The sequence below is a fragment of the Arachis ipaensis genome, chromosome B7, assembly GCF_059453495.1.
Source record: "Arachis ipaensis isolate K30076 ecotype BB chromosome B7, ASM5945349v1, whole genome shotgun sequence".
Taxonomy (NCBI): Eukaryota; Viridiplantae; Streptophyta; class Magnoliopsida; order Fabales; family Fabaceae; genus Arachis; species Arachis ipaensis.
The window spans coordinates 21988664-22012258 of NC_142442.1; the positions used below are offsets into that span (position 1 = coordinate 21988664).

The 23595-nt window shown below is 38.7% G+C and overlaps 1 protein-coding gene across 7 annotated transcripts; it reads right to left on the reverse strand.

The window, feature by feature from the left end:
- Positions 1–5002: 5002 nt before the first annotated feature.
- On the reverse strand, positions 5003–15526 carry LOC107608350 (uncharacterized). 7 transcript variants are annotated; one of them, XM_088494232.1, is made up of 4 exons: positions 15389–15526; positions 15097–15231; positions 14803–14973; positions 5003–5311 (listed from the first exon to the last, which is right to left on the reverse strand). In XM_088494232.1, exons 1-4 carry the CDS (start codon positions 15464–15466, stop codon positions 5207–5209), a joined length of 489 nt encoding a protein of 162 aa, XP_088350358.1. In that variant the 5' UTR covers positions 15467–15526; the 3' UTR covers positions 5003–5206. The 7 variants fall into 7 exon arrangements, with proteins under 7 accessions (XP_088350358.1, XP_088350356.1, XP_088350355.1 ...); XM_088494230.1 differs by lacking the exon at positions 5003–5311 and adding an exon at positions 11342–12107; XM_088494233.1 differs by lacking the exon at positions 5003–5311 and adding an exon at positions 13417–14208.
- Between the last annotated feature and the right edge of the window lie 8069 nt (positions 15527–23595).

Sequence of the window (23595 nt, forward strand, 5' to 3'; positions counted from 1 at the left end):
TATGGTCACGGTTATTGGGGGTGGCCTAAGGTGGTCTATGGTCACGGTTTTTTCATTTTTTTTAAATTCGTCCCCAAAACGGTGTCGTTTCTCCTCTCCCAAAATCCCCATTTTTTCATTTTTTTTATTACCCCTCCCCAAAACGTGGTCGTTTCCCCCTTCCCTCCCAAAATCCCCATTCCCTCGTAACTTAAAAAAAAAAAAGAAGATAACCCTAGCTAGCCAAGCCCTCTTTCTTCTTCTTGCTCCAACCCTCGTCGTCTTCTTGCTCCAACCTTTGCCCCAACCCTGCGCCATTTCGTTCTTCTTCTTCTTCTACTACCTCCTTCCAAGCTCACTTCCTTTCCTCCCAGCCCCCACCATCGCCGAAGGCAGAAACCCCCACTCTATTCACTGCATATCTCAACTCAGTCTCTTTTCACTGCGTGTGCCGTGGCTGCTTCTTCGTTCCTGGCCGTGGGTCGTCGTTGCTCCTCTCCTTGCTGTGGGTCATCGCTGCTTCTTTGCCTCCTCGCCAGGCTTGCTGTTGCTTCCCTGCTTCGCATTGTGTCTCGCCATCACTGCTGGGTGGTCTCTGCTCCTCTGATTTTAGGTAACTCTATCTCACACTCTCACCGCGAGCTCACCCTATGTACTCTTTTCTATTCAGAATACCCAATCGGAACCCCAGCAGAAGCGTTGCTATTCGAAGCAAAATACCCTGCTCAGTCTTATTCCAGGAGCAAGTCTGATTATGTGAAGAACGCTATTTCGAAAAAGGGGTTGCAATCTATATGGAACAACCTCATCGAGAGTAAGATCATTATTATGCAATGGAGCCCGTATGGTGGAAGAATGTGGGAGATTCCAACTTCGGCTATTTCGTTTCCTCATAGACCAGGAACTTGTTCAAAATTTCGTACTACATAACTTGCACTCTCTGAGCTCACTCTGTCATCGCCGTTCATCTCTCGCCATCTCTCCGGTAGGCCAGTGCTTCTTATGCGATGAGCCTCTCCTCCTTCCGCTCTTATTTTCCTCTTCTTCTTCCTCGTGATGCTCAGCCTCTTTCTCTCTTCTTTGATTTTTCCTTCTACGTGTGTACAGCGTGTTTTTGTGTGTGAGGGAGTGGTTCAGAGTGAAACACATGTGTAAATATGGGAGGGATTAGTGTCGCGTGTGTGTGTATGTTGGGTAAAAGGGGTTAGAGTTAGGTAAAATTAGGGTTAGAAATTGAAAATTTAGGGTTTGGGTAGAATATTAATTTAAAATTAAATTTAATCTAATATAATTAACTTTAAAAATATTATTTATCTTTTTAAATTATAAATTATTTTTAATTAAGTATTTTAATTTAAAATTAGAGATAAATAAGTAAATTTCTTTTAGTTCATAATATTAATCAAAACTTTTATTTATTCAATTTAAATTGTATAAAACATTCATTATTTTCAATTACTAAGACTTTAAATCCCTAATATGAAAATAATCAGTTATTTAGAAAATTTTATAAATCCTAATAGATTTTAAACTCAAAGTATCAAAAAATTTAATTTAAATACTTTTAGAAAAATAATTTTTTTTAAATAAAATTATTAATAAATATAATAAATCATAAATAACTCATTATTTAATTTTTAAAAGCTCTGGTTGTTATATTTTGCATCCTCTAGTTCCGAAAATATTCTGCACCTCTCTCGTGATGTAATTTCTCATATCGTTTTCAATAAAACTTTATTCACGATGACCCTCTACTACTGCGACAAATGATTGGTAAGTTTTGCTTGGTCTGATTCCGGCTTCCTCATTATTCTCTATTTTACGTTGTTCAGACATACTTAATTGCCTGTGTTATTTAAGCATCTCCGCTTGATTTGGACAGCACGGATGTGAATGATGCAACATAACCTTCAAAATGATCCAAACTCCAATATCCTTCAATATATGTATATAAATTCTTGCAGGACAATTAAATCCAGCTGAGGGATTTGTCTTCTCAGATAGAAATACGTTTGATTACCATTTTCTCTCTCTGATATATGTAATAAATTGGTTCTTAATTTCATTTCTCTTCTTATTTGTGCTCTGAATTTTCATAGAAAAACCTGCAAGTTTAAAACAATCTTTGTAGAATTTTCCAGCTTCTTTAAGCGTATTAAAAGTTATCCCAACCTTTGGAATAAGCTGCTCATCAGCATCGCACAGAAACTGAAAAATAAACCAAAATCAGTGCAAAATTAAACCATATTCGAAACTAAAATACACCAAAACGGGAAGAAACAGATTCATCAAAATAATAGAATCAAATTCAGAACTGGTACGTTACAATCAAACCAAAACAAAATGATTCAACTTCAGAATCATAAACTACTAACAAACTACATTAACTAGATTCAAACCACACCTCACCACCTGATTCGATTCAAAACAATAATATAATTTGTCCTGTTCAATTTAAAGTCTGAACCTACAAATACAATGAAAGGTTTCCAAAATACACCAAAAGAATTCCAAAAAACACCAATTTATAATCGAAATACATCGAAACAGGAGGAGGAAACAGATTCATCAAAAATAATAAAATTAGATTCAGAACTGGTATGTTACATTCAATTCAAACCATCAAACCATGAACAACAATTTTTACGAAGAAAAATATCATTATTCACCTACAGAACCATAAACTACTAACGTACAACATTAAACTAGAATCCAACCAAACCTCAGCCGCTTCATTCGATTCAAAACAATAATCTACTTCGGTCTGATTTAATTGTCAGTCTGAGCTTGAATCATTCATTATCTTTGACAATGAAATAACTGTTCAAACCTGATTTTACAGCTTGATTTTAAAAACTTGAATGAAGAGCATTGAACTTGAACGAAGAGAACGCAGAAAACGAAAAGAACATAGAGAAGAAGGAGAAACGCAGAGAACGCAGAGATGGAATGGAAGTAGAGATGTAGAAAATGTTAAGAAAATTCGAAAAAAAGAAACGAAATCCGCTTGAAAAATGAAGTTATATATTAGCGCGTTGGGTGAAAATATTGTTGGAGAAAATGGCGCTTGAGTTATATTAGGTCAAACCAACTTGTTTGTTTAAATCACTTGTATATAGAGATTTATTATTATTATTATTATTATTATTATTATTATTATTATTATTATTATTTTTTTATATTGGTTGTCTTATTTTTATTGGTGATTATTCATGCACATGCATCACATGCTTCTTTTTCTCCACGCTTCATCTTATTGATATAATACATAAATTTGTATGAGAAAGTAAAGCACAAAAACTTATTGATATAGCATAAAAAAATTTACACATAGTACAAAATTTTTGTACATAATACATAAACTTATTTATAAAGCATAGAAATTTGTGCATATATCACATAATAAATTTTGAACATAACACATAAACTTATCAATATATCACATATTTTTTTATGTTGAATAATTTTTTTATCTAATAATTTTTTATTGAATTCTGATAATACTTGACACTTATTCATTTTGTTGGTTGGGTGAGTAAGCATGTAATCCTTTAGAAATTTCTATACCATAGTCGCCACAAAACTTTTGTGCTAGTATGCACCAAAATTTATGTTCTCAATACTCAATGATTTTGCTAAACATATTTAGGGAAAAAGAAGAAGAAAACGATGATAATGAAAGAAGAAAAAAAAAGAGAAAAAATCAAATAAAAAGGAGAAAGAGAAAACATTATAATAATAATAAAGGAGAGGAAGATGACAATGGTGACATTAAAAAAAAGCGCGTGTATGTAACATACTTGTTAAATTTAGTTGCACAAACTACTTGGTTGCCTAATATTTTTGTCTAAGAAAATCATGGTTTTTTTTTTAATAGAAAAAAATAACGTTGAATTATTTTTTGAAGCAAAATAGGTATACTAAAGGAGTTGAAAAAAAAACTATAATGTTGAAGAAAAGTTAGAATCCCAATTTTTTTAAAAACGAAATTGAAATGTTATCATATCTCTTAATCTCTGCATATATCCTATCATATTAATTATTGGATTACATCTCAAAATAAAACATTTGTATATCCGATCCAATTTAATTAATGTAATCTTTCTAGTTCTGATTAGATCAAAGTTCTAACTAAATCTAGTTCGATCTATGTATAACCCAAATTATTTTCTCTCCATTTGAATCAACATAAACTAACAGTGGAGATCAGAGAATGGTAAATTGACGTGCGTGTGCGTGAAAGGAATATAAATATAGAATTTCTAATTAATAGTTTAAAATATAAAAATAGAAATTATCCATTTTTTAGCATTATTCCAAAGCTATAATACTTTATAAAGGATATTTCTAAAGATACTTAATCACAATATTGCATGTATTACAAATAAGATATTTTAATGAAAAACACAGAGTTTTCAAATTTTTTATATATTGAATATATTAATGATAGGATGAATGAGTGATGATAATATTGGCACTCTTATTTTTTATAATATCACATTATATATAATTTTTTTAATATATATATTATATATTTATATGAATTTATTATTATATATAAAAAAATATTATTATCAAAATAGAAATGACAATATCTATTTTTTAAAATAATATATTGAAAAAAAAAACCCTTAAAATTTCTACTTTTATTCGATACTTATAAGTAGTTCTGCGGCATTAACATCGTCTCATGGCAGAGAAGCAAGCAATAAAATTCATTCTATCATTTGATGTAGTTCAGTGACTTCAGTCCCCATCAGCCTCATCATCTATGAATATTAATATGATTGAATAATCCCCCCAATCCCTCTTCAAGTAATTACCAATAGATACATTTTATTAATTATTATTTCTTGGTTCTATCCCTTTAACGTTACACCCTTCAATAATCTACTCAAAATTAATTATTTATAATATTGATATGAATAACCATTTATATATTAAAATAAAATATTTCTGCTTTAAATAATAATTTTTCTATTAACGAAATACTTATAATAAAATAGAGTAGCATTCAAAATAATTTCATTGTTTAAGTTCATTCATTATTTTATTTGATAATATATATCCGAAATTAACTATCATATTACGATATACCCACACACGACGACGACGTTGATCATAAGATCCATTGGACCCGGTCTAACCCAACCGGCTTAAAGATGACAATGATCTGAACTGATGAAGATAGGAAATAAAGTAGTTTTATTTGGATCGGATAAGGCCATTATTGCTTTGGAAGTTCCCTCCAGTTTTTGATAGCTTTAGACATCACTTGTTCTACTACTTGTGCATCCATATGACCATCATCATCATCACCTTCATTGTGCTCCTTCAATATCAAAAACAATAACTAATCATTGGTCTCCGTGTGCCACACAAATTGTCACTCTTAAGTTTTAAGTATTATTTATTTATTTATTTCACTTTTGTCAATAACAATGACTAATCTATTCTTAGAAGATTCTTTTTATATATACATAAACTGTTAAAAAAAATAGTCTAAGTATTTAAACAAAAAGTTTTAGAGACGAACAAATTTTAGTTAGCAATTGACTGGTATAAATATTAAACTATCTTGATACAACCGTTATACGTCGGTTACGAATTATAGCTCGGCGAATCCCTTTTTAATCGGCACATTAACTTTGCCGACTTTATGGCATTAAACCACTATGATCGGTTACACAGAAACGGTCAATAAACGGCCATCATCTCCGAGTTATAAAGGAAACAGCTGAAATTGAAAAGGTAGATCATCGTTCTAAGCTAAAATAACTCTTCAAATAATTCTCTTTAGCTGACTTGAGCGTCGGAGTGCTTTTTGCAGGTGCTCCCCCCCCTTGTTTCACTTGGTGGTCGAGGCATATTGAAGTTCTCCAACAAGGTCGGACGTTCAACCCTCCAAGGAGACATATAGCTCGGCCACAACCAGGCAGGAACATTTGGCGCCCACCGTGGGGCCGAGGTTATAGAAAAATTTTCTTTCTAGGCCCCAAAATACCCTAACATCCATTAATGGCTGATGTGCCTCCCCCTTCTACGTCCGAGCTCCTTCGGATGGTAACCGAGCTTCAGCAGGCAAATCAACGCATGGCTGAGGCAAATCAACGTATGGCGGAGGAAAATCAAAGAATGCAACAACAAATTCAGCAGATAGCCAACGCCCGCCTTGAGCACAACGACACTCATCACGGGCGAAACACCAATGATGAGCATCAATCCCACCCAACGCATGTTTCGGAAACCCCTCAAGATGATGATGGCGGAGATCCCCATAACAATGAAACCTCGCCCAACGACGAGGAGGATGAGCCTGACAACTCGGCAGGACCTTTCACGGCCGATATTATGAACTTTCAACTGCCTAGACAATTCACATTGCCAACGACTCTAACTCCATATGATGGTTTGGGAGATCCAAAGCAACATATCAAAAAATTCCGATCTATCATGATCGTTAACGGTGCATCTGATCCTATTTTATGTCGTTGTTTTCCATCCTTTTTAGATGGTCCTGCACTTGACTGGTTTTGCTCTTTGCCTGCAGATTCCATTTCACGTTTCCAGGAGTTAGCAAAACAGTTTGAAGATCATTTTGCGGCATCAGCAATATATTTACATGATTCCGATTACCTGACGACTGTTAAGCAAGCCCCTCAAGAAAGTCTGAAGGATTATATCACCCGTTTTACAAAAATAGCCATGCGGATCCCCGACCTTCATCCTGAAGTACATCTCCATGCCATCAAAAGCGGCCTCCGCCCAGGAAAATTTCAAGAAGCTATTGCAGTATCCAAGCCAAAGACGTTAGCCGAGTTTCGAGAGAAGGCGAAGGGGCAAATCGATATTGAAGAACTTCGACAAGCTCGGAAGGCTGAAAGGTCGTCGGCTACTAAAGACGACGACAGACCTCGGGACAGTAAGAAGAACTTCAGACCCACCCCCCGCTATGAGACATATACTCAGTTTAATACGAAGAGGGACGATATTATTAAAGAGATTCTGAACTCCAAATTGATTAAACCCCCCCGTAAAGCTGGCAGTTACCCTGAACCGAAGAACATCGACAAAAGCAAGTACTGCACATTCCACCAGAAGTATGGTCACACAACCGACGATTGTGTGATCGCCAAAGACCTGTTAGAACGCTTAGCAAGACAGGGACACCTTGATAAATTCATCTCGGGTCATATGCAGAAGAGAGCTATTCCGACTTCAGATCCATCACCTGCACCACCATCATCATCATCATCGAAGGACAAAGAAAAGGCTCCTGCTCAACCTAGAGGCATAATCAATTGCATCTCAGGCGGTTATGCCGGAGGAGGACAAACAAGTTCGGCTAGAAAACGTACATACAGGGCCATGTTAGCACTTGGAGCTACCACGAGCAATCCTCAGCCAATGCCAGACGTGCCAGAGATGACCTTCTGCCAGAACGACTTTAGTTGCCAGGACACCAACTTGGATGACCCCGTTGTCATCTCTATCCAATTGGGCGACTTAATAGTTCGGAAAGTGCTGCTAGACCCAGGCAGCAGCGCCGATGTGTTATTTTTTACTACATTTGAAAAAATGAAGCTAAGTACTAACATTTTACAACCATCTGCAGGAGACTTGGTCGGATTTTCAGGAGAACGAGTTCCAGTTATGGGTTCAGTGTGGTTACAAACCACACTTGGTGAGCAGCCTTTATCTAAAACACATGATATCCAGTACCTTGTTGTTGACTGTTTTAGTCCCTACAACCTTATCTTAGGAAGACCTTTTTTAAACAGATTTGCTGCAATTGTATCCACTGTTCATCTGTGTGTCAAGTTCCCTGTGCAGGATAATATTGTCGCCACAATCCATGGAGACCTACAAGAAGCCCGATATTGTTATAATACAAGCCTAAAGCCTATCAAGAGAAGTTGCGAGCGGCGTGTAAACTCCATCAGTGCCGAACAGCCAACGCTGGCCGAGCTTGATCCCAGAGCCGATTTTCAAGATCGTCCATCACCAAACGAGGAGCTAACAAAGCTTATATTAACAGATGACCCGACAAAGTTTACTTTCATAGGATCCTCCATAAAAGACAAGGAAAGGGAAAAGCTCGTCCATTTTCTGCGGGAAAACACTGATCTATTTGCTTGGACATCAGGAGACATGCCAGGCATTGACCCATCTGTCATTACTCATAAATTGGCATTAAGCCCGGCCGCCCGACCAATATCCCAGAAAAAACGAAATCTTGGAAATGAGAAGAGGCTCGCATCTATGACCGAAGCCAAAAAGCTCATTGATGCAAATTTCATCCGAGAAATCAGGTTTACAACCTGGCTGGCCAACGTCGTCATGGTAAAGAAAAATAACGGTAAATGGCGCATGTGCGTCGACTTTACAGATCTTAATAAAGCATGTCCTAAGGACGCCTACCCTTTGCCGTCTATTGATACTTTAGTTGATAACTCTTGTGGTTATGGTACCTTGAGTTTCATGGATGCATACTCTGGTTATAACCAGATCTTTATGCATCCATCAGACCAAGAAAAAACAGCCTTCATTACTGAATATGGTAATTATTGCTATAATGTCATGCCTTTTGGCTTAAAGAATGCAGGTGCAACATACCAAAGACTGATGAACAAAGTCTTCGAACAACAAATAGGTCGGAACATTGAAGTATATGTGGACGACATGGTCGCCAAGACGAAGGTCGGCCACTCCCATATTGAAGACCTTGCTGAAATTTTTGGCCAAATCCGAGCTTATAACATGAGGCTCAATCCGGAGAAATGTGCCTTTGGTGTTCGAGGAGGAAAATTCCTCGGCTTCATCCTTACTAGCCGAGGAATTGAGGCTAATCCTGAGAAGTGTCAAGCAATCCTTGATATGAATAGTCCCACAAACATCAAGGAGGTTCAGCGATTAACAGGGCGGTTAGCAGCACTATCCAGATTCCTACCATGTTTAGCATCCAAGTCCTTCAGCTTTTTCCAATGTTTAAAGAAAAATACGACTTTCCAATGGGATGAAAACTGTGAAATGGCCTTTAACAGTCTAAAGCAATTTCTTTCTGAACCCCCTGTTTTACAGAAACCCAAGGTTGGCGAGCCGTTATATTTATATTTGTCAGTTACTGATATGGCAATTAGTTCCGTCCTTGTTGCAGAAACTAAGAGTGCTCAACGGCCAGTGTATTTCGTGAGTAAATCATTGCAGAATGCCGAGCTTCGCTATCCGAGATTAGAGAAGCTCGCCTATGCACTAGTTTTTTCGGCAAGACGACTACGCCCATATTTTCAGAGCCACACTATCAATGTTAGAACTTCTCAACCATTGCGACAAATACTCGCCAAGCCCGAGCTTGCAGGACGGTTGATAAAATGGTCCATTGAACTCTCCGAGTTTGACATCCATTATCAACCACGAGGATCTATCAAGTCACAGTACTTAGCAGATTTCGTGGCCGAATTCACAGGATCAAGCTCGGATACGAATATTGCAGACTGGACATTATTTGTTGATGGGGCTTCAAACCCTCATGGGTCTGGAGCAGGAATACTTTTGGAAAACACGGAAGGAGTTGTTATTGAACATTCTCTTCGATTCTCATTCAAGGCTAGCAACAATCAAGCCGAGTATGAAGCCCTAGTCGCCGGGCTCAGGTTAGCAATTGAACTACATATTGACAATTTGCAAGTTTATTGCGATTCTCTTTTAGTTGTTCAACAAGTAAAACAGAGTTTTCAAACTAAAGACCCAATTTTGTCAAAATATTTAGCAATTGTCAAAGACCTCATGCATCGTTTTTCAAAAGTTGAAATTAACCATATAGCGAGAGATCAAAATCACAGGGCCGACATATTATCCAAACTAGCTACCACTCAGTCACACACTGCCTCACTTTTACAATCCACCCTCCATGAGCCGAGCATAAATATACTTAATATCTATCATATAGACGATGAAGATAGTTGGCAAGACCCATATATTCAGTATCTTAGAAGTGGAGAGCTTCCAAAAGGCCTCCAGAACCTAAAAACGTTCAAAAGACAGGCATCTTTCTTTACATTACTGAATAACAAATTGTATAGGCGAGGCTATTCTCGACCATTGTTAAAATGCTTAGACAGGTCAGAGGCCGACCTGGCCTTAGCTGAGGTACATGAAGGTATTTGCGGAATGCATTCAGGAGCAAGGAGCCTAGCACAAAAAATTCTTCGTGCCGGTTTTTACTGGCCGACCATATGGAAGGACAGTCAGCAAAAGGTCCGAACATGCGACCATTGCCAAAAACATGCCCCGATTATTAACATCCCTGCCGAGGATTTGCATCACTCAACGGTAAGCTGGCCATTTAATCAATGGGGGATGGATATTTTAGGACCTTTCCCTACAGCTCCAAGACAGGTAAAATATTTAATTGTTGCAATTGACTATTTTTCTAAATGGATTGAGGCTCAGCCACTTGCTAAAATTACATCGGCTCAAATGATATCATTTGTCTGGAAAAACATAATTTGCAGATTTGGTATACCTCGTCACATCTTAACTGATAATGGTCGCCAGTTTACCGACCATAATTTTAAGACTTTTTTACAGAATTTAAAGATAAAGCAGCATTTCTCCTCAGTAGAACATCCTCAATCCAATGGCCAGGCTGAAGCTGCAAACAAGGTCCTCCTTCAAGCTTTAAGGAAAAAGCTCGACGATGCTAAAGGACTATGGGCCGAGCTTGTCCCAGAGATTTTGTGGGGTTATAATACATCAACACACTCCGCAACTAAAGAAACACCATTTCGTTTGGTATACGGATCGGAAGCGATGATACCCATTGAGATATCACAGAGCTCCTTAAGGACACAAGCCGAGGATTATGACCATGCTCGACGAGCCGAGCTCGATTTACTAGAGGAAGTGCGAGCCGTAGCGGCTGTGCGCCATAAAGCCTTACAACAGCGAATAGGTCAGCGCCACAATAAAAGGGTGAAGCCAAGATCCTTCCACGTCGGAGAATTAGTATTGAGGAAAACCGAAGCAGCACGAAGGCCACCCACTCATGGAAAACTCGCAGCGACATGGGAAGGCCCCTACCGTGTTCACCAAGTGCTCGGAAAAGGAGCATATCGATTGGAACAATTAGATAGCACGGTACTACCTAACACTTGGAATATTCAATCCTTGAAACAATACTATAGTTAGCAATGCAGAATGCTGGCACTCTTTTTCCTACCTTGAGATTTTTCCTAAAAGTTAGGTTTTGCTCAAGGAGGTTTTAACGAGGCTAGCTTACCAAATTCACGATGTAAAGGTACTGCGTCAGAACAATATTTATCTTCTTGTTACGACTTACTTTGTTTATGAAAATCTTATGTTACATACTTATCCATTCACAAACGGTATCTTATCAACACAAAAGTCGCATTAGACTCAAGTGCGCAAAATCAATAGCTGACAATCTTTCAGCACCTAATAATGATCAAACCCCATATGACGGTATCAGCTAAGCAAAATCTATGACAATAAACTATTCAAATATATTGTCAGCAAACAAAATAACAGTCACTAAAGGGGCCATACACACTTTAATCAAAGCACACAGTGTTCATGAGAGTATTAGCATCCCTCAACACATCACAAAATATAAAACTAATTACTTCAAACATTTCTTAATCGGCTAAATTATTATTACCCTCTTCCTCCACAACTTCTTCATCATCAACCAACTGACCATCCCGAACCACCTTGCTCGGATCCAAAGCGGTAAAATCCTCTTCAGGATGTAAGAACTTCGCTTGAATAACGGCACGTTCAAAACCCTCGGCAAAAGCATCAAGGATCTCAGCTTCATGATTAGACTCCATATGTTTCAATTTTGCTGTAACCTCAATAATCTGGTCGCTCATTGTAGACAGTTCATTTACCTTTTTTCCCAGAGACTCTACTGCCCTTTCATGATCCTCTTTCACAAGTTTCAGCTTTTCTTTTGACACTGACAGCTCCTCTTTAAGCTCGGTAAGAACAATTTCCTTTGACTTCAATTGCTCCTTCAGCTCAGTTATCTCTAAACTATTACCCAGCATCATCTTATGCCTTTTTTCCTGACTTCGCCCGATGCTAACTAGTCGAAAACCTAGAACCTGCCCAATACCAGAAAATCAGTTAGAAGTTTTCAAAAAATATATACATATATCATTACATGAAACAAAACCGACCTGCATGAATTGATCTATCCCAACATCCCCAACTTCCTCAATGCGAGCAACGTCGGGAGCAGATTGAACAATCTCATCCGCCAAGACATTGAAAGGGAACTTTTTATCCCACACAGACGAGCCATCACCCTCTTCTTCGAAAGAATGCAGCTTTTCTTGTTTAACAGTAAAATTCGATAACTCACTCAACGGTACCGCTTTTTCCCCTTCCTCCAGATTAATCACCTCAGATTTTCTCTTCTTAAAAACAATACCCTTTTTCTTCTGTGCCGGTTGGTTAACCTCAACCTCACCCTCTACCTTCTCGGCGTTTGAAGAAGACCCTTCAAAATTTTTCATTTTAAACCGGGCCCTCATGCTCGAAGCCGAAACTCCAGGAAACCTCCCGCCTACAAAAGAAACACAACCTTATTGAGAACAATTAAACAATATAAGCAAACCCAACTTACGTAGCGCAAACAGTGCCTCACCAAGGTATTGCACAACAGATGCTTTATCCTCTTCCCAAGGAAGCAAATCCGACACCGATACTAAACCACCTCGGTCAACCATTTCCATCAAAAAACTTATAATACATTCATTCCGAGGTGTTATTAGTTCAGGCCCTAGGATATGATTGGGTTGACAACACCAGTACAGGGGAAACTTCTCCCCAAGATGTTCATCTAAATAGAATGGAAATTCTTCATCTACTGGCTTTACCTTGAAGAACATTCCCTTAAAATCTTTGAAAGAAGATTTATATAGTTTGAAAACAGAAAATCCAGGAGTACTATTCAAGTTAATCCAGAGACCTTTCCATACACCCTTTGCTTGAAACAGGGAGAAAAAAAGTTCCAAATCAGGTTTAATCTCCAAAAACTCCATTAGGATTTGAAAACATTTAATGAACGCCCATCCGTTAGGATGAACTTGAGAAGGTGCGCAATTCATTTGGGTTAACAAATTGCATTCAAACTTAGTAAAAGGAAGTTTTACAGATAATTCCTCAAGCACACAGCTATACATATAAAAGTTTTCAAAACCTTTACTTCTATGAAAAATTCGATCCGTACGGTTGCATGGCAACAACTCAATATGAAAACCAGGTCTGACCATCTTAGACATATTCAGACCCTCGAAACTCTCTCTGTCAAAGAACAGAGAAGCCCTTATCTTCACATCATCATCTACCCATTCATACAAATCATCATCCTCTACTTTAGGAAAAGCTTTCACCTTTTTGTCACTCATTTTTCTTTACAGAAATTAGGAAAGAAGCAAATAAGAAAATGCAGTTACTTACCTCTTCTACTCATTGTTTTTGAAGGAAGATGAAGTGTAAACAGCAAACTGTAAGCGGAACCTGAAAAGAAAATTTCCTTTTCCCATTCATTTAATGAAACCCTTTCAATTCCAAGCCGTAATCATGGCCATCAATCCAAGACCCACTTCCAACGGTTCCAAGCCTACTTAGGAACTTGAGCCTTGCATTGAAAACTGTTGACATTCATTTATACCATCATAGCAGTTACTTTTTTAACTAATATTAATTGACGTTACAAAGTAATGAGTCAAGTTGAACTGGGGGCTCCATCCCTGCGCCGAGCTATAATTCGGCCATTTAATTTCAAAAGCTCAACCTGCCTCATTTAAAACACAGGCTAAGCTTGGGGGCTGTGATACAACCGTTATACGTCGGTTACGAATTATAGCTCGGCGAATCCCTTTTTAATCGGCACATTAACTTTGCCGACTTTATGGCATTAAACCACTATGATCGATTACACAGAAACGGTCAATAAACGGCCATCATCTCCGAGTTATAAAGGAAACAGCTGAAATTGAAAAGGTAGATCATCGTTCTAAGCTAAAATAACTCTTCAAATAATTCTCTTTAGCTGACTTGAGCGTCGGAGTGCTTTTTGCAGGTGCTCCCCCCCTTGTTTCACTTGGTGGTCGAGGCATATTGAAGTTCTCCAACAAGGTCGGACGTTCAACCCTCCAAGGAGACATATAGCTCGGCCACAACCAGGCAGGAACATATCTTTTAATAAAATGTGAATATAAGTTGTGTTGATTTATGTTAGTAAATTTTGATAAATATAAATATAAATATATATATATATATATATATATATATATTTTATGTGTGCAAATTGCTATAAATATAAAATTATAAATATAAATTATTGTTAGTTCAAAATAATAATATTTATTAGTCATGTAGCATTGTTGATATTTAAATTAGTTAGCGAATTTCAAATGTTGAAAGATGATTGTTATAATTAAATAAGAGCGATAATTGAGAGTTTAATTTATTTTTTAATATTTAAATAGATAAAAATTCAAATATACAAGTTATTGTTAAAAACATTAAAAAATAAAAATATTAAAAAATAAAAGATTAAAAGAATAATTAAAAGAATAAGTTAGAATTCTTAATTATTTTTAGTTAAATAATATGCATCACAAAATTAAAATACCAATTATCTATAAAATTAGGTAATTATTATTCAAATAAAATATTTTTATATAAAAATAATAGTTAAAAATTATTAAATAATTTAACATATATATATAACTAAATTTCTCAATGTAAGTGTCAACATCTAAATTATTATAAGAGTAGTTTGTATACCTTGATTCCCATTGCTTCTAAAGAAAAGGCATCTACACAAGAAACCCTAGCCTGGAGCACTTGAAGGCCAAGCTCTTCAAACGCTTCCAATATGAAAACCAACAACCCTTTGCAATTCCTTTGACTCAGCACCCTTATCATGAACCCATCCTCTTGTGCTTCAACTTTAAGCTGCATACAAATAATACATCAACACCTTCAACTGTTTATTTATTGAATTATATATACGAGTACTAAATAATTGAATTAGCATTTAGGCATTAGCTAGGTAGTTATATATATCATCATATGTACCATAGGCATGGGACCATGGTCAATGAAATTTTGGACTGAAGAAGAACAAACTGCTAGCTCATCCGATTCTTGTAGCTTTTTCTTTAGACTCCGTATATACTCTGATGCATCCAATATCACTGATGTTTTAAATAGCTGCAAAAAAAAAAAAATCCCGATCAAATTCCCACTAATGTAGAGTTTAACTCACTAATTATCATTAATTCTCCTTAATTGATTAGAATAAAGAGTCATTTATTCAATAAGTAGAAAAATGAAGCTGAATGCAAAAGAGTGTCGTTTGCGTAATCACCGCATGGGATTTAGTGATTGAGCGAAGATGTTGAAGGTTCCTATGAAAACCTGTTCTCTTGTGAACCCTCGAAACCATTCTTCTCTATCTCTTTTAATTTTTTTTTCCCCTCTCTAAATTCTCAATTGAAGAATATATATAGGCATACTAATACTAATTATATATATTTAAAAAAGAAAAAAAATTCTTTGATATATCATTTGTGAAAGGATATATGAGAACGCGGAATCTTGGTAGTCACGTGTGATGCGTATTTGGAATTACAGTAAGAACTGTGTTAACTTTTTTAACTTATGTTGTAACCTTAGCTTGTGTGTGTGCATTTTTATTTATTTATTTTTTTATTTTGTGAGAGAACCGATGCAACTTTGTTTGTTCTTGTCATGCTAATTAGGGGCTTAGGGACTTGTTTGATGCCGTGTTAGAATTTCTTCACACAGTCCACATGTGAACCATCCTATAAGAACATTTTTACACCTATCTCTTTAATTTTACACAATTTGTTTTATTAAATTTCGGATATGTACGTAATCTGTCTAATTAATACCAAATAATAACTCAACTGTAATACACAAATTTCAGTGAATGTCTTGTCCATTAACCACAGAATATAATCACAAATAATTAAGGTTGTGAAAATTGAATTGGTGACCGAATCAATAAAATTAGTGGTTTAAGAGTTTAAGGTTCAATTGAAATTTAATCGGTTGAATCGAATATAATAGAATAATATATTTATATATAAAATATATAATTTTTTAAAAAGTATAATTTTTTTGTATTTTATTATTTTAAATCAATTAACCGTTAAAAATTTAGATGATTCAATCAATTAATTAGTTTTTTGACCTTTTTATTATTAACTAATTTTTATTTTGAATTAAATTGATTCAGTGATGACCGATTTTTTATTAATCCAGTTGAATCAACGGATTCAGTCCAATTTGCAAAACCCAGTAATAATAGATATTTGGGTTATTAGTATGGTATTCCAGATTTTGTAGTAAATTCTTTACTCACCAAAAGATAAATTGTGTTATCATTGACCAACATATGAAAAAAAGCCTCACATTAGGGACCAATACTTAAAAAAGTTATGATTTTAGATTCTATCTCTCACCATATGAACTAGTTTTTGTGGTGATAATTCTCCCAAAATATTATAGCTTATTATATTGTTATTTTCGTTAAAAGCTGGCCAACTAGAAAAAACTACTTACTGAGAGTTCTAACTAGTGGAGAATTCTCGCTGGCAAAAAACCGAGTGAAGTGCCACAGAATAAAGTCATTGAAATGTCAATTCTTCAACGAGACTAATATCTAAAAATGTCCTACATCGGAGAACTAACACTTAAAAGACTTTGAACTTTTCTATCATAAATCTAATTTTTGTGGTAATGGTTCCTGTTACGATGGGTAACCGGAGATGGTGGGCTGGACTCGCTAGGTTAGTCCAATCGTTTGAGGAAGGAAGCCTTCGAGCGGGTCTGCGCCTTGGGGGCCTCCGTCCGACTTGTGAGTATGAAAGAGTGGGGGGTGGTACCTGCAAAGACACTCCGATGCCTAAGTCAGCAAGGGTGTGAGCAGGTCTAGAGAGTATTGGGACTTAGAGATACCTGAGAGGTGTCAGTGTATTTATAGTGGTGAACCAATAACCACCGTTGAAGTAGTGCCACTTTTTTAGGGTGATAACCGTCCCTTTATTTTAGGGAGGTTGAGATATGGCTCCTGGAAGTGGTTAGAGAGATTCTAGGGACAGTTACTCATTTAAACGAGTGATTATCTGCCAGCTAACCCTCGTCCCCGACTTCTTTAGGGTAAGTCGTGATAAGAACCGACTTCGCAGGAGGAAGGTCGGTGCTAGGTGAGGCTCAACCCTTTGGATTGGGCCTTTTATTTATACCTGGGCCTTATCATTGGGCCAAGGTATGAACAGTGCCCCTACTCGAGCCCAATTTCTTTTAAGATTTGGGTTCGAGTATTCTACTCGGGAATGTAGCCGACTTGGGAGGGAACCGACGTGTTTGTTTGGAACCGACGTGACCTTTGTGACTTTTGATTTTTCACAGTTACGTCTAATCAAACGTCGCGTCTGTTAGAGGTTCGCGTAGGTATTAATTACTTTGGTAACGGTGCACCCATTAATGACTGCCCTGTTTTTACCATTATGCCCCTAACGTGTTTATAAATACTTTCCCTCTCTTTCATTGTTTCGTTTCTGCGATTTTTCAAATTTCCTGTTCGTGCAACATTCTTGCGTTTGAAGGCTTTCATTTCCTCTAACCTTTTTCAGATAAAGGTTAGATTTTTCTTCTTCTCCTTTTGCAACATGCTTTCGGTTTGCATGCTTTTATTTTTCGGATGGATAGATTGAGTCGTAGGTTTCTGTTTGATTCCGTACTTTCCCCTTAGAGACCATGTTTTTTTATTTTCTTTTCTTTTTCCTTTGTAGGTTTTACCAACCCCTTTTTTAAAAGAAAGAAAATGTCTTCTGTTGAAAGTCTTGCTCAGTGGGTTGATGTTACGGTCCTGGGGGAGGAACCTTTGGTTGACACCGAATTTATCACCAACCTTCGCACTCATCACCGAATTTGTACTTCCGAGGAGGATGAGCCAAAGTATGAGTTGGTGGTCCCAGTTCCAGAAGACCGGGTTTGCTTCGGGAGGGCCACTGAGGCGGCCCCTCATTTCTTCTTTATGTATGAGAGCATGGTTACCCGTTTGGGTGTCTTTCTTCCATTTTCTGATTTTGAGATGTCGGTGTTGCATCACTGCCGAGTTGCTCCTACTCAACTTCACCCCAATTCCTGGGGTTTTTTGAAAATCTACCAGTTTATCAGCCATGCTTTAGACTTTCCGACTTCTTTGAGAATTTTCTTTCATCTCTTCCATATGACCAAACCCTTCAGTGGGCAAAATAATAAGCAACAATGGGTGTCTTTCCGGGCTATACAAGGTCGGAGAGTTTTCACCCTTTTTGACGAATCCTTTCATGACTTCAAAAATTATTTTTTCAAAGTTCAAGGCGTAGAGGGTCACCACCCCTTTTTCTTGGATGAGAATTCTTCCCCTCGCTTTCCCTTGTACTGGTTAGAGGCTTCCCCCTGTGAGAAATATGGTTTGGAGGATCTGGATGAGGTGGAGGCAGCCATTGTGGGGTTCCTCCGAGAAGTATGGGGGAGGGCCCCATATCTGGATACCAAAAAATTTCTCCAGGGGTCGTCGTCTTTTGTCCAGACACAACTAGGTAGCTTTTATCTACTTTGTTTCCGACTTGTTTCTACCGACTTGAAGTTTACTGACTTGTTTTACTAATTGTTTTCTTTTACAGAGATGGCGAGGAAGAATTCCAATGAGTCTTACCAGAGAGTCCAGGAGGCCAAGGCGAGGTCTCGCGCTAGAACCGGTGGTGCCAGGGTAACTAGCTCTCCTCTTCCTCTTCCTCCCCCTTCTTCCCGAAATTTGGGGACTCCTTCTCAACCCATTGTTATTCCTGCTTCAGCTTCTTCTCAGCCGTCCCCTCCTCCCCGACCTTCTCCTGAGCCAGAGAAGAAGAAGCGCAAGGCTTTAGAGTCTGACTCTTCTTTTGAAGGTGAGGCTAAGGTGGATGCTCCTGCATTTATCCGAAAGTTCATCTATCCCCATATCCGTATAGGTATGGATGATGTTTCTATTCGGAACCACCTCACTATTCTGGCTGAGGAGAGCATCAGGGCGGCGGGAATTTGTGCCAAGTTCCTTGATAATTTTGAGAAGAATCCTCTTAGCTCTCTGGGTTCAACCTCTAAGGTTGAAGAGTTGGAGGGAAGGATTCTCATATATCAGGAACATGAGAAGGAGTTGAAGAAGGAGGTCGCCAAATTGAAGGAGGAGAGGGATGGCCTCCAAGAGAAGGAGAGCAAGTTACAAGCCCTATGTAACATGGAGAATGGCTTGAGAAAGAAGGCGCAGGAGAGTTATCAGAGTTTATTTGAGGATCTTGTGGCTGTAAGGAGGAATTTGTTGAACTCTCGGACTGCCTATGCCGAGTTGGAGGACTCTATTGCTGAGGGGGCGGAGGAGGCCTGGAGGATTTTTAAGGAGCAGGTCGGAGTCCTTGCTCCCGACCTGGATCTCTCTCCTTTAGATCCTGACAAGGTTGTTATTGATGGTGCCATAGTTTATCCCCCTGCTCCCGAGGTCGTCACCGAGTCAGATTTGAAGACTCGGGGGCAGAGAATCATTGAGTCCCCTCCTCGTCAAAAGGATGTTCCGAGTTCCTCCCGACCTCTCGGCACCTCTTCTCCGACTCCTATGGACACTTCTTTCCCTGGTCCTGATGGCGCTCCGACTTCTCTTCCCGACTCTGGTGGTGATGCTCTTTAAAAATTTGTTGGCTATATGGGGGCCCAGCCTGTGGGTCCCCCCTTTTTTTAAACTCTTTATATTTGTGGTGGTGGTATGTTGACATTTTCCTTGGCCTTTTATGGCCGTAAACAAAAATATTTATAATTGCCCTTTTTTGGATAAGGGTTTTATTTAACAAAAATACCCTTTTTGGTATAAGGGTTTCAGCTACCTTTTTGTGTGCATGCTTTCTGATTTTGATTTTTCGAAATCCCTTTAATCTTTTCTGAAAACCTTTTGCTTGTCCGTCCTTCTAAGCCTTTTCGCTTTAAGGACTTTAGGACATTCTTTAAGCTTTTTCCTAGGTTTTTCGATCTCTTTCTTGTTATTCCTTATACTCAACTTTGTTTTATTGAGTTCTATGACTTAGGTTATTTTTGCGATGCGTTTTCTTTTCTACTCGGTTTTTCATTTCGACTTATGAGTCGGAATGTCTCCGAGTTTCTCACGATCAACTTTTATAACCTCTTTACACCGACTTGTACCTCGTCGTTTTATCCTGACGACCATCTAGGTCGGTTCATGGGATTTTCACGTTTTGTCGAGCTTAAGTCGGCGCGTTTCGTAGGAAGAAAAATAAACGAGAAGGAATTTATAAGAGATATTGTAAAATATCTTTATTAATTTGGGAAGGTACTTTACTGCTACTAAGGGTTTTTAATAATCTTTTCCCCCTTAGCCTCTACTATGATGCCTCATTAAAAACCCTTCTTCAGAAAAAACCCTTTAATGTTTGGAAAAAAATCGTGAAGTTGGGAAAAGAGTACATTAGGGAGTAGAGTTCGCTTTTAACTATAATACCTTTTCATATTACAAGCATGCCACGATCTTGGTAACTCGGCGCCGCTTAGGTCGGTCACCTTATAATAACCTTTTTCCTAAGACCTCGCTAACTTTGTAGGGTCCTTTCCAATTGGCAGCGAGTTTTCCTTCCCCCGATTTGTTGACTCCTATGTCGTTTCTGATTAAGACCAGATCGCTTAGTGCGAAACTTCTTTGAATGACTTTCTTGTTGTATCTGGTAGCCATCCTTTGCTTGAGCGCTGCTTCTCTTATCTGGGCTTGTTCTCGGACTTCGGGGAGTAACTCTAGCTCCTCTTTGTGCTCCTGTATGTTTCCGATTTCATCATGGAGAATCACTCTTGGACTTTGCTCACTGATTTCTACTAGTATCATAGCTTCTACCCCATAGACAAGTCGAAAGGGTGTTTCTCCAGTAGCAGATTGTGGCGTCGTCCGATAAGCCCACAATACTTGTGGGAGCTCTTCTGTCCAGGCTCCCTTTGCTTCTTGTAGTCTTTTCTTTAGCCCTGCCAGTATGACTTTGTTGGCTGCCTCGACTTGTCCATTGGCTTGTGAATGTTCCACCGAGGTAAACTGGTGTTTGATTTTCATACTGGCCACCAGGCTTCTGAAGGTAGAGTCGGTGAACTGGGTTCCATTATCTGTAGTGATGGAATAAGGTATTCCATATCTTGTGATGATATTTTTGTAGAGGAACCTCCGACTTCTCTGAGCTGTGATGGTAGCCAGTGGTTCTGCTTCTATCCACTTTGTGAAGTAGTCTATCCCCACGATCAAATATTTGACTTGTCCTGGCGCCTGGGGAAAAGGACCTAGCAAATCCATTCCCCATTTTGCGAAGGGCCATGGAGAAGTTATACTGATGAGTTCTTTGGGGGGAGCTACGTGGAAATTTGCATGCATCTGGCATGGCTGGCACTTTTTCACAAACTCGGTGGCATCTTTTTGCAAGGTCGGCCAGTAGAATCCAGCTCGGATGACCTTCCTGGCTAGCGATCTTGCTCCGAGATGATTTCCGTAAATCCCATTGTGAACCTCCTCTAGCACTTCAGTGGTCCTTGATGTCGGTACGCACTTCAACAATGGTGTCGATATTCCCCTTTTATAAAGGATATTTTTCACCAAAGTGTAATGTTGTGCTTCCCTCCGAATTTTCTTGGCCTCTTTTTCCTCCTTAGGGAGGACGTCGAATTTTAGATATTCGACCAGAGGATTCATCCATCTGAGGTTTAGCCCGGATACCTCAAGGACATCTTGTTTGCCCTCTGCTTTCACTACCGAGGGTTCTTGGAGAGTTTCCTAGATCAGGCTTCTATTGTTCCCTCCTGGTTTGGTACTTGCTAACTTGGAGAGGGCGTCTGCTCTGCTATTGAGATCCCGAGTTATGTGTTTGACCTCGGTTTCTGCAAAGCGCTCGAGGTACTCCAAAATTTTTTCCAAGTATCTCTTCATATTTGGATCTTTTGCCTGATACTCTCCATTTATCTGGGAGGTCACCACTTGGGAGTCGATGTATATCATCACTTTTGTTGCACCGACTTCTTCTGCCAGCTTTAATCCAGCGATCAGGGCTTCGTATTCTGCCTGATTATTTAAAGCTGGGAATTCAAATTTGAGGGAAACCTCTATTTGGGTTCCCCTTTCGTCAACCAATATTATGCCTGCGCCGCTTCCTGTCTTGTTTGAGGATCCGTCTACATAGAGTTCCCATGTGGTTGGCTTTTCCTCTTGGTCTCCTGCGTATTCCGCTCTTTGATTGCCGTCCGAGTTTCATATCTCACGTCGAACTCGGAGAGCTCTATTGCCCATTGAATCATTCTCCCAGCAACATCCGTCTTTTGGAGAATTTGCTTCATGGGTTGGTTCGTGCGGACTCTTATTGTATGAGCTTGAAAGTAAGGTCGTAGCCTTCGTAAGGCTATTACTAAGGAATAAGCAAACTTCTCTAGTTTGTGATACCTTAGCTCGGGGCCCTGTAGAACTTTGCTGATGAAGTAAACTGGATGCTGCCCGGCCTCGTCCTCCCTTATCAGAGCTGATGCAACAGCTTTGTCTGCTATGGACAAATAAAGGACGAGACCTTCCCCGACTAGAGGTTGGGTTAGGATTGGTGGTTGACTCAAGAACCTTTTGAACTCCTGGAACGCTCCTTCGCATTCTGGAGTCCATTCAAACTGGCATCCCTTTTTTAATAAAGAAAATAGTGGAAGAGATTTGAGTGCTGATCCTGCCAAGAACCTGGAGAGGGCTGCGAGTCGGCCATTCAATTGTTGAACCTCTCTTAAGCAAGTCGGGCTCCTCATTTCTAGGATAGCTTTACACTTACCGGGATTTGCTTCAATCCCTCTCTGTGTCAGCATAAAACCCAGGAATTTTCCATCTTCTACCGCGAAGGCACATTTTGCGGGATTTAGTCTCATCCCGTGTAACCTTATGGTGTCGAAGACTTGCGAGAGGTCTGACAAGAGGTCGACTTCTTCCTTGGTTTTTACCAGCATGTCATCGACGTAAACTTCCATTAGGCTCCCAAGGTGAGAAGCGAACACCTTGTTCATCATCCTCTGATATGTGGCCCCTGCATTTTTCAATTCAAATGGCATGACCACGTAACAGAAATTAGCTCTGGGCGTGATGAATGATGTTTTCTCCTAGTCTGGCTCATACATCGGGATTCGGTTATACCCCGAGTAGGCATCCATGAACGACAAGTATTGATATCCCGAGCTAGAGTCTACTAGGGTATCAATACTTGGTAGTGGATAAGGGTCCTTGGGACATGCCTTATTTAAGTCGGTGTAGTCGACACACATTCTCCATTTGCCATTTTGCTTTTTGACTAGCACTACATTGGCTAGCCATGTTGGATATTTGACTTCTCTGATGAAGCCGACTTCTAAGAGTGCCTGTACTTGTTCTTCTACTATTAGGGCTCGCTCCAGGTCGAGCTTGCGTCTTCTTTGTTGTACAGGTCGGGACCCTGAGTATACCGAGAGCTTGTGGGACATGAGCTCGGGATC

Excerpts from the sequence above, each read along its gene's own strand:
- LOC107608350 (XM_088494227.1), bottom strand. The coding sequence starts at position 13,415 with ATGAGTGACAAAAAGGTGAAAGCTTTTCCTAAAGTAGAGGATGATGAT. Across the intron at positions 12,572-12,652 it reads ATCTGTTGTGCAATACCTTG|GCGGGAGGTTTCCTGGAGTT; the intron begins GTGAGGCACTGT and ends TTTCTTTTGTAG. Across the intron at positions 12,108-12,182 it reads GGATAGATCAATTCATGCAG|GTTCTAGGTTTTCGACTAGT; the intron begins GTCGGTTTTGTT and ends GGTATTGGGCAG.